This window comes from Phascolarctos cinereus, unplaced genomic scaffold (assembly GCF_003287225.1).
Source record: "Phascolarctos cinereus isolate Bilbo 61053 unplaced genomic scaffold, phaCin_HiC Scaffold_5;HRSCAF=322, whole genome shotgun sequence".
Classification (NCBI taxonomy): Eukaryota; Metazoa; Chordata; class Mammalia; order Diprotodontia; family Phascolarctidae; genus Phascolarctos; species Phascolarctos cinereus.
The window spans coordinates 327,289,510-327,302,725 of record NW_027555958.1 but is presented as its reverse complement, the minus strand read 5'-3'; the positions used below and the strand labels follow the sequence as shown (position 1 = coordinate 327,302,725).

Below are 13,216 nucleotides of genomic sequence, written 5' to 3'. Positions count from 1 at the left end.
TAGGTCATCTGGTCCAACCCCATCATATTAAAGATGAGAAAACTGAAACCCAGGAAAATTAAGTCACATGGGTCACCCAAGTGGTTATCAGAGGAAGGATTATTAGCTTCCACCTCATGGAGCTTAAGAAAGACAGATTGTGGGTTACATGGGCAGAGTTCAAGCAGACTACAGGTTATGTGATTATATATCATTATCATACATATTATATTTTTACATAAATAATTTGGTATAAATAGTTTAGACTGGAGTTCCTGTCCATGGACATAGTTACTCAGTAGACCTGAGACATAAGATAGAATTGGAACTAGAGCTGTTGATATGAGAAGCAGAAATAAATGTGTTCTTGTGTGAATCACCAGGAATGGTCTTTTATTTCCTTTATGTCACCCTACAACATCTGTCCAAGGGACTAAGGGGCTATATGTGGCTCTGGTCACTTAGTCAACCATGTGGGTTGTGAGTCAAGTCCTGTCTTAAGCAGAAAGGGATGATTCCAAAGATGCTAAAGTTATATCAATACATATAAAGCAATTCCAATCCAACAGGAGGCACAAGAACATAGGAATACAAGAATACTTATAGAGAAATATGGAAACAGATTAAAATAATTATAATTTAAATATACATGTGATCAGAGTAGATATAAATGCCCTGATTAGAGAAAGGTGGGGTTAATGTCAGAAGTCTTCTTGAGGAAAATGAGTTTTGAATATGATTAGAAAGAAGTCATAATTTGACTTAGCAAACATGCGGGAACATTTCAGGTAGTAGAAATCTACTCTATGAAGGTTTATAGACTAGAGAGACTAGAATCACTCAAAAGAGTACTGATTCAGAAATCAGAGGACCTTCGTTAAAATCTTAACTCTGACACTTGCTAACTGTGTGACTGTGGGCAAGTCACTTATACTCCGTGCACCTCAGTTTCATCATCTATAAAATGAGGAAGTTGGGCTAGATGGCCTCTGATCTGTTTTTCTTTTCTCACTCAGGCTGAAAGTATAGGGGTGATAACAAAACCTATCACCTTGCTTATTGACATGGAAGCTTTGACTTCTTCCCTTTCCTATTTGTGTGAGTTCATCCCTACTCAGACAACCTGGATGACTCCTGCTTCCAGGGTTCATGATACTGGTACTGGACGCCTGTGTGGTCCACCATATTAGTGTGGTGCAGCTCAGAACTGCCAATCTCATCCTCCCATATAGCAGGAGATACAGGTGTGTACCACCACACGTGGCATAGATGATTATCTTTTGAAAGAAAGATCATTTCCAGAGAATTCATTCAGGGAAAGCTTTGGGGGCTTAGCCTTGTTAGAGGGTTAAGTTTGGATACACCTGGAGGATGGTACAGGAATGATCTACTGAACATAGTGTTTCAGGAAAATTAGCTTGTGGTCATTGTTCATGTGAAACTGGAGGCAAGCCTACCAATCCTGAGGATTTTGCAATAGTCCAGGTGTGAGTTGTTAAGGGCCTAAATTAAAGGGGTAGTAGTATGAATGGAAAGAAAAAGATAGTGTCAAGACACATTGAAAATAAAGCATTAACACAAACTCATCAATAATTAGACATGGGACGCGGGAAAGGAAGAAGTGAGTTAAATGTAAGAACTGGAACCTGAAACACTGAGAGAATGGTAACAAAAATAAGACAATCTGGGTTTGAGCAGGAAACTAAGTTCACTTGAGTCACGCTGAAAGTTACATTTCTAGAATTTAGAAATATGTATTGGTCCTTAGTGGAGGGGTTAGGACTGAAGATTTATATTTGGAAGTCATCCACATAGGTGATAGCTAAAGACATAAAATATGCAATATCAATAAGGGAGTGAATGTAGAGTGAGAAAATCAACTTGCTAAAATTGAACCTTGAAGAGTGAACACATTGAAGAGACTGGAGATAGAGGAAGACAAATGGTGAAGAAGATGGAGGACTATTCAAAGGGGCAAGAGCAGGAGAGTGAAGGAAAAGAAAGTTTTATGAAGGAAGGGGTGACCAATAAATAGTATCAAAGTTACAGGGAAGTCAGATGAAATGAGTACTGAGAGAAAGCCAATTAGAGGTCATTATTTACTTTGAGGAGCCCACTCAGGAAAGTGGAGGGATCAAAATTTAGATTCCATTAGGTCGGAGAAAGAGTGAATGACGAGGAAGTGGAGGCATAGAACATGCCTTATATAATCATTGAGGCTTTCAGGGAGGTAGTTGATGGTGGGTCAGAAGGGTCAAAATGAGAAAATCCATGTATGTTTGAAGGAAGATGAGAAGCAGCTCCTAGAGAGGGAGAGATTGAAGATGTCAGAGCGAACAGGAATCATTGATGGAAAAATATATTGGAAGAAGCAAGAGAGATTGAGGAAGCAAGGACACAGATAAGAAGATTATCTTTGGAAAAGAGAAGGGAAACTTCTGCACAAGAAGGAAAGAAAGAGAAGATGGACATAGAAACAAAGACATTTAAAAGATAAGAGACGTTGATAGACTTTATCTTTTCAGTAGATTAGGAGACCAATCATCAGCTGAGAGTTGGTGTGGATCTGATTCCCTGGTTTAGGGAACACTAAAGCAGATCAGCAGCTCATCTGTAACTTATAGTATCAGAGAGTTCCCTGGAAGCATCAAGAGGTGTAGTGATTTGTCCAAGAAGAGGACTTGAACCTGGATCTTCCTGATTCCAAGGCCAACCCTTTATCCAACGTGCTACATTACCATTTACATAAATGTTCCCATTTTCCAGATAAAAAAACTGAGGTTCAGAGAGTTTGAATGACTCTCCCATAGTTAGACAGTTAAGAAATTCTATATCTGGGTTTCAGGACTACATCTCTTGACTATAAATCCAGTACTCTTTTCCTAGTACTCCAGACCCTTGTCCAAAGACAGTTTGGAACAATAGTGGAGAAGAAAGTATTATGGAGTGCATAAGCAATGACTAAGAGGGAACACTTCAATCCATTCACTATCCTCACAAAATTTATGAGTACATCTTCTTCTAGCTGCTCCTAGTCAATCTTCATGTTCATCTTTGTTTTTATTTCTCTAATTTTCAATAGAGTTTTGTACTTTCTTTATGCATGTGTATTAGATAGTTTTTCCCCATTAGAGTGTGAGCTTCCCAGAATGGAGGGCTGGGTCTTATCATTATTCTGTATTCCTCCACATAGAGTATAAGGATGATGCCATACCTGGAACTATAAATCCACTGGAACAATTTATAATGCATTTCACATAGAACATTGACTGACTGAAGGTAGCTTGCTTTCAAAAGCCCTGTATATCATCAGAACCCATTATCCTCTTGCACTTCCTTCAGATGGAGAACAGTAACTGGACCACTGCCCAAGAGTTTATCTTCTCTGCATTCCCTAGAGACTGGGGAGATGCTCTGACCTGCTTTGTCCCACTCCTCTTCATTTATGCCTTCATCCTTATTGGGAACTTGATCGTCATCACAGTTGTCCAGCTGAATGCTCACCTCCACACCCCCATGTATTTCTTTATCAGTACTCTCTCTTTCCTGGAGATCTGGTTTACCACAACCTGTATCCCACTCATGTTATCAAGCCTGCTAAGTGAGAAGAAGAACATTTCCTTAAATATCTGTATGGTGCAATTGTATTTCTTCCACTCCACAGGCATCAGTGAAATGTGCCTTTTGGGAGCCATGGCTTTTGATCGCTATTTGGCCATTTGCAAACCCCTTCATTATCCAACCATCATGACTCCCAGACTATGTGTCCAGTTGATCCTAGTCTGCTGTGTCTGTGGCTTCATCACACCCCTGCCTGAGGTTGTGTGGATCTCCACACTGCCATTCTGTGACTCTAATCGCCTGGAGCATGTCTTCTGTGACTTCTTCCCACTTCTCCGCCTGGCCTGCACAGATACCCAGGCTATTATTATGATCCAGGTGGTTGATGTGATCCATGCTATGGAGATAGTTGCAGACATATTCTTCATCCTCCTCTCCTATGCTGGCATTGTGGTAGTGGTCCTGCGCATCCGTTCAGCTGAAGGTCGCCGTAAAGCCTTCTCTACTTGTGCCTCCCACCTGATGGTTGTTTCACTATTCTTTAGTACAGTGGGACTCACATACCTCCGTTTCTCAGACACTCACTCTTTAATCTGGGACATAGCTACTGCCTTGGCATTCACAGTTTTGTGCCCATTTTTCAACCCCATTATCTACAGTTTGAGAAATAAAGAGATTAAGGAAACTATAAAAAAGTACATGAGTCAGCCAAGGATCTTTTCTCATAAGACCAGATGATATGAACTTTGAGACTTCAATGTATTCATAATCTTATCCATCTAGGCACACCTGGATCTGCATCTTCCATTACATTACTTTCCTATGAATCTCTCTATGATTTTCAAACATGGTCTACATAATGAATGGAAGGCCTTTATTAGATTATTTTTAAAATTAAGGTAATTTAAATAAACTCTAAGAATTAGAAATATTTTTTGGTGAGTCAATTGGGGTTAAATGACTTGTGTAGAGTCACACAGCTAGTGAGTGTTATGTGTCTGAGGTCAGATTTGAACTCAGGTCCTCGTGACTCCAGGACCGGTGCTATATCCACTACACCACCTAGCTGCATCCAGAAATGGGTTTTTTAAGAAGTAGTTACTTGATATCTTTTATGGCATATTTTCAGGAATCTGCCTCCACAAAAGTGCATGAGTTCTCTGTAGGATTAACAAAATTTGAAACATAAAATAAAATAAAAATTGGCCATAATAGACTAAGCAACTTACTTCTTTGGTAACTTAGTAGACAAAGTAGTGAAATACCAGCTGATGGGAAACTCTATGTTGGAATCAGGAAGATGTGCCCCAAAGACAGCTACTTGCCAATTACCCAGAGTTATGGCTTAAATACGGGCCAAAAGTCCATGTCATGAATTTCACTTGTGATGAATCAATTAGGAAAGAATGTGGATTGGATATATGGACATACTAATATCCAAATTTAAGTTAATGTCCCTTCCTCTACTATATACAGTAAAATGGAAGGTAGTAAAATTCTCTATAGAGAGACTGCAAAAACTAACTAGTAATGTATTAAAACATCTGGATTATGGAAGTGAGAGGGGGAGAAGTCTAATGGTATCCTGTGTTCTTACTCCTTTAGCCACAGAGTAAGACCTACTATCTCTTGTTTTGTTTGTCTTACAAGGTGATGCTAAACAGCATCTCTTTGTTTTTGTTGTTTTCATGGATAGAACAGGAAACGTACATAGAGGACCCCTAGAAAAGCCTAAATATCCAGGCCAGGCCTAGGGAAATTGGAGTCTCAGGAGCTTTGATGCTTCATGGAGTTTCCTCAAGAGCACCGTGACTCCCTCTGCCCTTCACCAGTCTGTTAGGGAAGGATGAGGGGGCTACATAAGGGAGATGGCATCAGACATCCTCTTTTCCCCCCATGGCTTGGGGACAGCCCTGCAGAGAAATGATTTTTAAAAAGAAGTAGGAAGTACACTTTTGAAAATGAGGAGAACTTCTGGCCTTTAGACAAAAGTCAAATGGGAAAAGACATTATTTCCTTCAATTAGAGTTAGGTGTAAGAGGGATGGGACTTGGTCCCAGGAGGGCAGAAATAGAAGCATGTGAAAAACTGATGGACTGGAAAGGGTTCTGAACTTGGAGTTGCAGAGCTAGTTTGGAATTTGAGCTCTATTATTTAGTATCTCTGTGATCTGGGGCAAGTCACCTAACCTCTTTAGACTTTAGTTTTCAAATCTGAAAAAATAAGGAATTTGGGTGAGACTACCTCTAAGATTGCATCTATATTCCTATGATCCTAAATTTCAGCTCAATGCAAAGAAAAAAATACAAAAAGAAAATCTAGCAATTAGAGTTATATAAATGGGAAATGAATAGTTTTGATGGCATCTAGGTGGTACAGTAAATAGAGTGTTGGACTTGTAGTAAGGAGGACCCGAATTCAAATCCTGCCTCAACTACTTAGTACTCATGTGTTGGGCACATCCTCAGTTTTCTCATCTATAAAACAAGGATCATAATGGCACCTTCCTCACAGGTTCATTGTGAGGTTCAAAAAAATGAAGATGTGCAAAGTGCTTACCGTAATGTGCTATATAAATGCTGTTATTTATAATCATTGTTACTACTGGAAAGAGAATGCATATGTATATATGTATAATATATGCATAAGTATATGTGTGTGTGCATGTGTAGAGTACAATCTCTAAAGCTATACTTTCAACTACCATTTACAGAATAGGGCCCCCAGAGGGGGTCTTTTCCCCTCAGGGTTCCAGGGGAATGGTAGTGATTCCTAATGCTATAGCTAATAAGCCCTCATTAGTGTGCTTCCCCCTATAATTATCAGTTGATATCAATGAGTCAATGAGATCTAATTAGTTTCTAGAAGGGAGTATTTTACAAAGATAATTTAGTATGAACAGCTGGTACAAACATCCCCCCACTCTTCCCCTACCGTTCCCCTTGCCCCCCCAAAAAAATTGTTAACACTCTTCTGTCAGTAATAAAAAGTACTGAAGAAAGTGGGCTTGTGTTTAAAGAGCACATGAGGTGAAGAGGCAACATCATTTCTGGACTCTAGAGGCCATTTTCTTTTTTTTCATGGGGTAACCACAAAGTTTCATTTAGGGATGAAGTAACCCTTCTGCTGGGCTCCTTGTGGAAACTTTAAGCTGCCTTCTTTCAGTGTCTCCTTTGTCCTTGGCTCTTGATGCTGACACCACTGCTTGGAAGCCAATGAAAAGGTTCAGATATTGTGGCCTTCTAAAGTTCAAGATTCTCCTCTGCTCAAAGGAGAAGGGAGGAGGGATGAGGCTGAGCCACTCTTCTGCCTTCCCCAACAAGCATTTCCTCCTTAGTGGGTTGGCTGGAAGGTTTTTACCTCTAAACTACCAAACATTCCAATATTGCTTCACTCCAAACTTGCTTGCTGATTTTATATAAGCTGTAATTTTTTTTATATAAATGCTGATTCCCCCAATAAATGCTAGCTTCTCAAGATCAGAGATTGTTCCATTTTTGTCTTCATATCCCTAGTGCCAGTGCAATGCCTGATACGTAGCAAGGGCTTAATAATTGCTTGTTGATTGAGCTTTATTATAGAAGAGTAGCCCAATTATTTGCAAGCAGATAGCCCTTTGGTGACCAGTGGTGATACTGCAGTCTTCAAGAAGGCTATAAAATATTTACAACAGAGAGGAATTGTGGTAGATGCTAGCATGATGGCTCAAGCAGAGCACTGCCTGGTGGGGGTTCAGCTGTCATACTCCCTCAACAATACCACAAAATGCTGCCTTTCTCTAGGCATCATGAAAACAGTACAAAAATCTGATCCAATAAACATTTATTAAATGGCTACTATGTGCCAAGCACTATGCTAGATGCTGGAGATACAAATAAGAAAAAGAAAGACAGTCCTTGGCCTCAAGGAGCTTACAATCTAATGGGGGAACCTACACCAGAAGGAGGCAGGAAAAGACTTGGGAGCAGGGAGACATCAAGGGGTATCTAGCAGAGGTGCATCTTGTTCCCTTGAATTGATAAAAAAAAAAAAAAGAAAGAAAGAAAGAAAGAAAAGAAAGCAGACAGGGCAGCAGAAGCACAGTGAAGTAAAGTCCAAAGTCCAGCTTCTGCTGTCTCTTAATGAAGGCATTCTCCAGCCCTCCAATCAGAGAGCAGAGGAGGCTGAGGAAGGTGGTTTCAGTCAAGACTTGAGTTAGCAGCTTGGTGTTAAGTTTAGAAGTGATGAGGTTAACCTGGGAGGGGCATCGTTTTGTTTCACGTAGTTGAAAAAACAAAACAAAACAAAACAAAGCAAAAACAAAACAAAACAAAACTCAGGCAAGGCAACAAGCACAGAGTGGAGATAGGGAAAAGTCCAGTGTTTACACTACTGAGTGCACTACTTTAGTGCCATAGCCATCACATGCAAGGTGCATAGCTGTCATACTTTCATATATTAAGCTCCTTTCTGCAGGAATCTGTTTCTGTATACACCTTTGTTCTCCTAAACAAGCTTCTGGGTTCCAAACACTTTCCCAGGAAGCCCATTTTCTATCACTAGCATCTTAATTTCTACTTCATAGATGCTACCAGAAATGCCATCCTTACCAGTTCTAGTGAGTAAGCCAAAAGACCATATCAGATAGGTAGCCTGGTTTGTGATATTCTTAATAGCCCAGGGCCCAGGCACAAAGAACCTTGTACAAGTTTTTCTTGTCTTGTGATTCCTCATAAAATTGCTAAAGGTTTACAGCCCTTATATGATTACTCATGTCAAGCACTATGGCTACTGTTCTTATAATGATGATAATAATTAAAATAATAGCTAATATTCACATAGTGCTTTGAGGGCTGCAAAGTACTTTACATGTATCATCTAAATCATCTTCACAACAATCATGTGAGGTAAAGTGTTGGTATTATTCCAGTTTTAGAGGTGAGATAATAGAGGCTGAGAAAAGTTAAATGAGTTGCCCAGGGTCACAAAGATAAATGTTTGAAGTAGAATTCAAACTCAGGATTTCCCAAGTCCAATACTCTGTCCACTCTGTCACCTAGCTGAAGATTGTCGATGTTGAAAGTCCTCTGACACAGGCAAGGCTTTCAAAAATAGAGAATTGAGTGAATGGTTTAAAGTATACAGTTACTGTTGACCATATGACAGAGTCATCACAGCATAGACCTTTGGGATATTCTGTGTCAAAAAATTCAGGTAGCTCACAGTGCCAACTGATGCATAAGCATTCCTAGATACATGCACAAAATAGGAGAACACAGACACAAACACAGGAGAGACTGTCAGATTCCCCAGAGCTTCAATGCTCTGCCTCACAAAAGACCCACCAAGTCATTTATTTTCTCTTCTGTCAAAACATTATCTTTAGACCCAGTATAATAGTTGGTTTACAGACACCAGCCCCGACATCTAAGCTTTCTCTGCTTCATATGTTGTTTATAGGTACCTATAGAGTGGGAAAGAGACTGATGACTTCCTTGGGCAATTAGCCAAAACTGCTTACTTCTGTTCCCATAACTCATATGCCCTGCCTCCCTGATTGTGCTAACAATTCGAAGCACATGATGAAGAATACGCTGATTCAAGAGAGGTGAAGCATAGCCACTCCCTTCAGTATCACAGATGAAACTCGGAAGTATGTGATTCCCTTTTGCAAATATAAAAAAAATGAGGATGTTATATTAAAAAGTAGGAGATTCTCAAGAGATGGAAAGATGAAAAACCACAAATGAAAAGCAAAAGTTAACATTTTCCTCATGCTCTTAAATTTTTGATGCTTATATATTACTAACAATTGCCTTTAGGAGCAAGCATTTACATTATTCAAAAGGATTAAGTGCCAAGCATTCATTTTCCAGTTTTGAATTTCACAATGATCATACCCAAAACTATTACCATTGCTACCACTCTGCTGACCACCATACAAACCAAGTATGTAATTATTACCTGTTATTTTTTTATTGAGGAGAAAGAAAATGTCAAAACATGAATTCATCAGTGTGAGAAACTTCCTACAATAATTAATGGATTAATTAACAATTTACAAGCATGACAAAAATACTATGCCCAATTTAATAATGGTAATATCTGCCTTTGTGATTGACATTTCTAAACAAATTATTATATTACATATAATATAAAATTATCATCATATACAATATTATAATATAATTCTATCATATACAATTATATAATATTGTATATATAAACATTTCTTATTTAAATAGATCTGTCAAAGGACATTGATATTGAATCTTTAAAAAAGAACTTAAATTCTTCTGAGGAACAGTGGAAAGAACTGAGAATGTTTAGCCTAGAGAGAAGACTCAGGTAGACAGGACAGCTGTCTTTATTCAGATATTTGAAGGGCTGCCAGGCTGCCATATGGAAAAAAATAAAGTTTAATCCCAAGAGTATAAATTCAAGAATAATTGGTATAACTATGAATGCAAATGAGATGAGCTCACCCATAAAATGAAAGTGGATAGGGAAAAGGATTAGAAACTAGAATTCCACAAAATGTTGTTTGAAAGAGACACACTTGAAACAGAAAGATGCACACAATGAGTTAAATTAAAGGGCTGGAACAGAATCTATTATGCTTCAGCTGAAGTTAAAAAGGCAGGGATATCAATCATAACTTCAGACAAAGCAAAAATAGAACTAATTAAAAGAGATAATTATGAGGAAAATTATGTTTTGCTGAAAAGTGCCATAGACAATGAAGTAATTAATACAAAAAAAAACCTTAATGGCAAGTTTTTCTGATAAAAACTTCATCTCTCAAATATATAGGGAACCAAGTCAAATTTATAAAAATAAGAAACATTCCCCAATTGACAAATGGTGAAAGGATATTAATAGGCAGAAGAAATTAAAGCTCTCTATAGATACATGAAAAAATACTCTAAATCAGTAATTAGAGAACTGCAAATTAAAATGACTTTGAAGAACCACCTCACTCCTATCAGAAATGGTAAGTACTGAAAGGATGAGGGGGATGATGGGAAATAGGTATACTAATAAACTATTGTTAGAGTTGTGAACTGTTCCAACCATTCTAGAGAATAATTTGAAAATATGCCCAAAGGGCTATAAATCTGTTCATACCTTTTTATCCAGTAATACCACTTCCAGGTCTGTACCTCAAAGAGATGAAAGATAAAAGAAAAGAACCTAAATGTACAAAAGTATTTATAGTAGCTCTTTTGTTGGTGGCAAAAAATCAGAAATTGAGAAGATGCTCATCAGTTGGAGAATGGCTGATTTGGATTGTGATTTCAAAGGAGTACTATTGTACTACAAGAAATAAGTAAGGGGATTATTTCAGAAAAACCTGAAACTGTTTCAAAGTGAAGTTAGCAGAACCAGGAGATGATTGCACACCATAACAGCAATGATGATAAACTGTGAAAGACTTAGCTGTTTTGATCAATGCAATGATCCAAGACAATTCCAAAGTACTCATGATGTAAAAATGCTATCCACTTCCAGAGAGAACTGATAAACTCTAAGTACATATTGAAGTATATTTTTTCCTTGTTTTTCTTGCTTTTTTTGCAATATGGCTAATGCAGAAATATATTTTGCCTGATTTTTCATGTATAAGTGATATCAGATTGCTGCCTTCTCAGTGAGTGGGAGAGGGGAGGAGGGAGGGAGAAGATTGGAAACTCAAACTTTTTTAAATGCTAAAAATAAATAAATAATATTTTCAAAGGAAAAATATAAAATAAAATAAAGAGTAGTGGATAGAAGTTTCAAAGGGGCCAATGTAGGTTTGATGTCAGGAAAACCCTCAACAGGAAACTTAAATATTCAAAAGTGATAGGCTGCCTTACCTGGGACATGGTTTCCTGTTGTTAGAGGTCACCAAACAGAAACTAAACATCCATTTGTTAGATACATTATAATGGGGAGGACTTTCAGGTGTGGGTTGGATTAAATCAGATTCTATAATTCAATCAAATCTGTCCAACAAAATAATACTAAAAAACTTTTATATTTAGTTTGTTAGAAGTATTACAATCAATTATATGAAATGCATCACTTTATGAAAGCACGATAATATTTGTTGGTCTTCCATTCAGGAGCAATATCCCAATGCTACAAAGAATGTGTGTGTGTGTGTGTGTGTGTGTGTGTGTGTGTGATTCCATCAGTGTATGGACCTTCCCATATTAGAACTCCTTGCACTGATGCACATCCAATATAACTTTAATATAACTTATGGTTTTAGAAAATTGTCTGGGGTTAAGCAATGCACCCTTGGTGATACAATTAGTTGGTATCAGAGGAGGCACTTGAACCCCTACTTTTCCAATTCCGTTATGATATAGTGTCACATAGACACATGATAAAATGATTGAATTTTATTCTATGCTTAGTAACTTCAATAAAAACATTAAAATGTACAAACTAAATTACAGTGATCACACACAAAACTGTAAATTTTATTTATTATATTACTGTAAGTTTATTTATTTAAAATATGCATATTCACTTTAACAACATGATAACAAAAAATTCTTCTCTGAGTCCATGGCTCCATGTGAGCTATTTTTCCTTTGTGCATTTTTTTAGATTTTTATTGACGTAGGGAATAGAGAGCTGGGATTGATCAGTAAGACCTGGGTTAAAATCCTTCACACACTGGCCCTGTTACTCTGGACAAGTCACTTAAGTTCTCAGTGCACTAGGCAACTCTCTAAAATTCTCAGTTGCCTACTTGAACTGGTAGAAACAGTTTTCTCATAAAAACAAAACAAAATAAAACAAAAAAAAAAAAAAACAAAAAAACCCCCCGAAATAAAACAAACAAAAAAAAAGGAAATAGTTTTCTCATCTGGGGAGTCCCTTATACTAATAAAATCACAGGTCCAGTTCCTACCCCACAGGCAGCTAGGTGGCACAGTGCCCAGAGGATTGTTCCTGGAGCCAGGAGGACCTGAGTTCAGGTATGGTCTTAGATACTTAGTAGCTGTGTGACACTGGGTATATCACTTAACCTCTGTCCGCCTCACTTTCCACAACCATAAAATGGGGATAATAATAGCCACTACCTCTTAAGGTTATTGTGAGGATCAAATGAATTAACATAGATCAAAACACTTGTTAACCTTGCTGCTGCTGCTGTTTCCCTTTCATTCTCAAAAAGGACCATGACATCAAAGAGGTGATGCCAGGATATGCAAGTGAATTGGATTTAAGTGAGGCAAGGCTGTGTAAAGTTGCCAGCCTCACTTTCTCCTCCAGAGCCATTGGAGTGATACATAAATGCTAGATATCATCATCCCTATCCCTGCTTTGCTATACCATAATTTGTTCACTGGATAAAAGTGGTTTTATCATAGTATAAATAATAATGCTTTGGATAAAACACTAGGCTTGGAATCAGGAAGACTCATGCATGAGTTCAAATCTAGCTTCAGACACTTACAAGCTGTGTGATCCTGGGCAAGTCACTTAACCCTGTTTCCCTCAGTTTCCTCATATGTAAAGTGAGCTGGAGAAGAAAATAGCAAACCATTCCAGTATCTTCGTCAAGCAAACACCAAATGGGGTCATGGAGAGTCAGATACAACCGAAATGATTCAATAATTACATAATGCTGCTATCAGTATTTTTCTATAGAGAGGGCTTTGTTTTTTCTCCCTTACCATAACATCCTTAATGTATA

The 13,216-nt window shown here is 37.9% G+C and overlaps 1 protein-coding gene across 1 annotated transcript; it reads left to right on the top strand.

Moving 5' to 3' along the window:
• Positions 1–3,321: 3,321 nt before the first annotated feature.
• Positions 3,322–4,278, top strand: LOC110201888 (olfactory receptor 6K2-like). The gene has a single exon (XM_020977758.2). It carries the CDS (start codon positions 3,322–3,324, stop codon positions 4,276–4,278), a length of 957 nt encoding a protein of 318 aa, XP_020833417.1.
• Positions 4,279–13,216: the final 8,938 nt, after the last annotated feature.

Excerpts from the sequence above, each read along its gene's own strand:
- LOC110201888 (XM_020977758.2), top strand. The coding sequence starts at position 3,322 with ATGGAGAACAGTAACTGGACCACTGCCCAAGAGTTTATCTTCTCTGCA.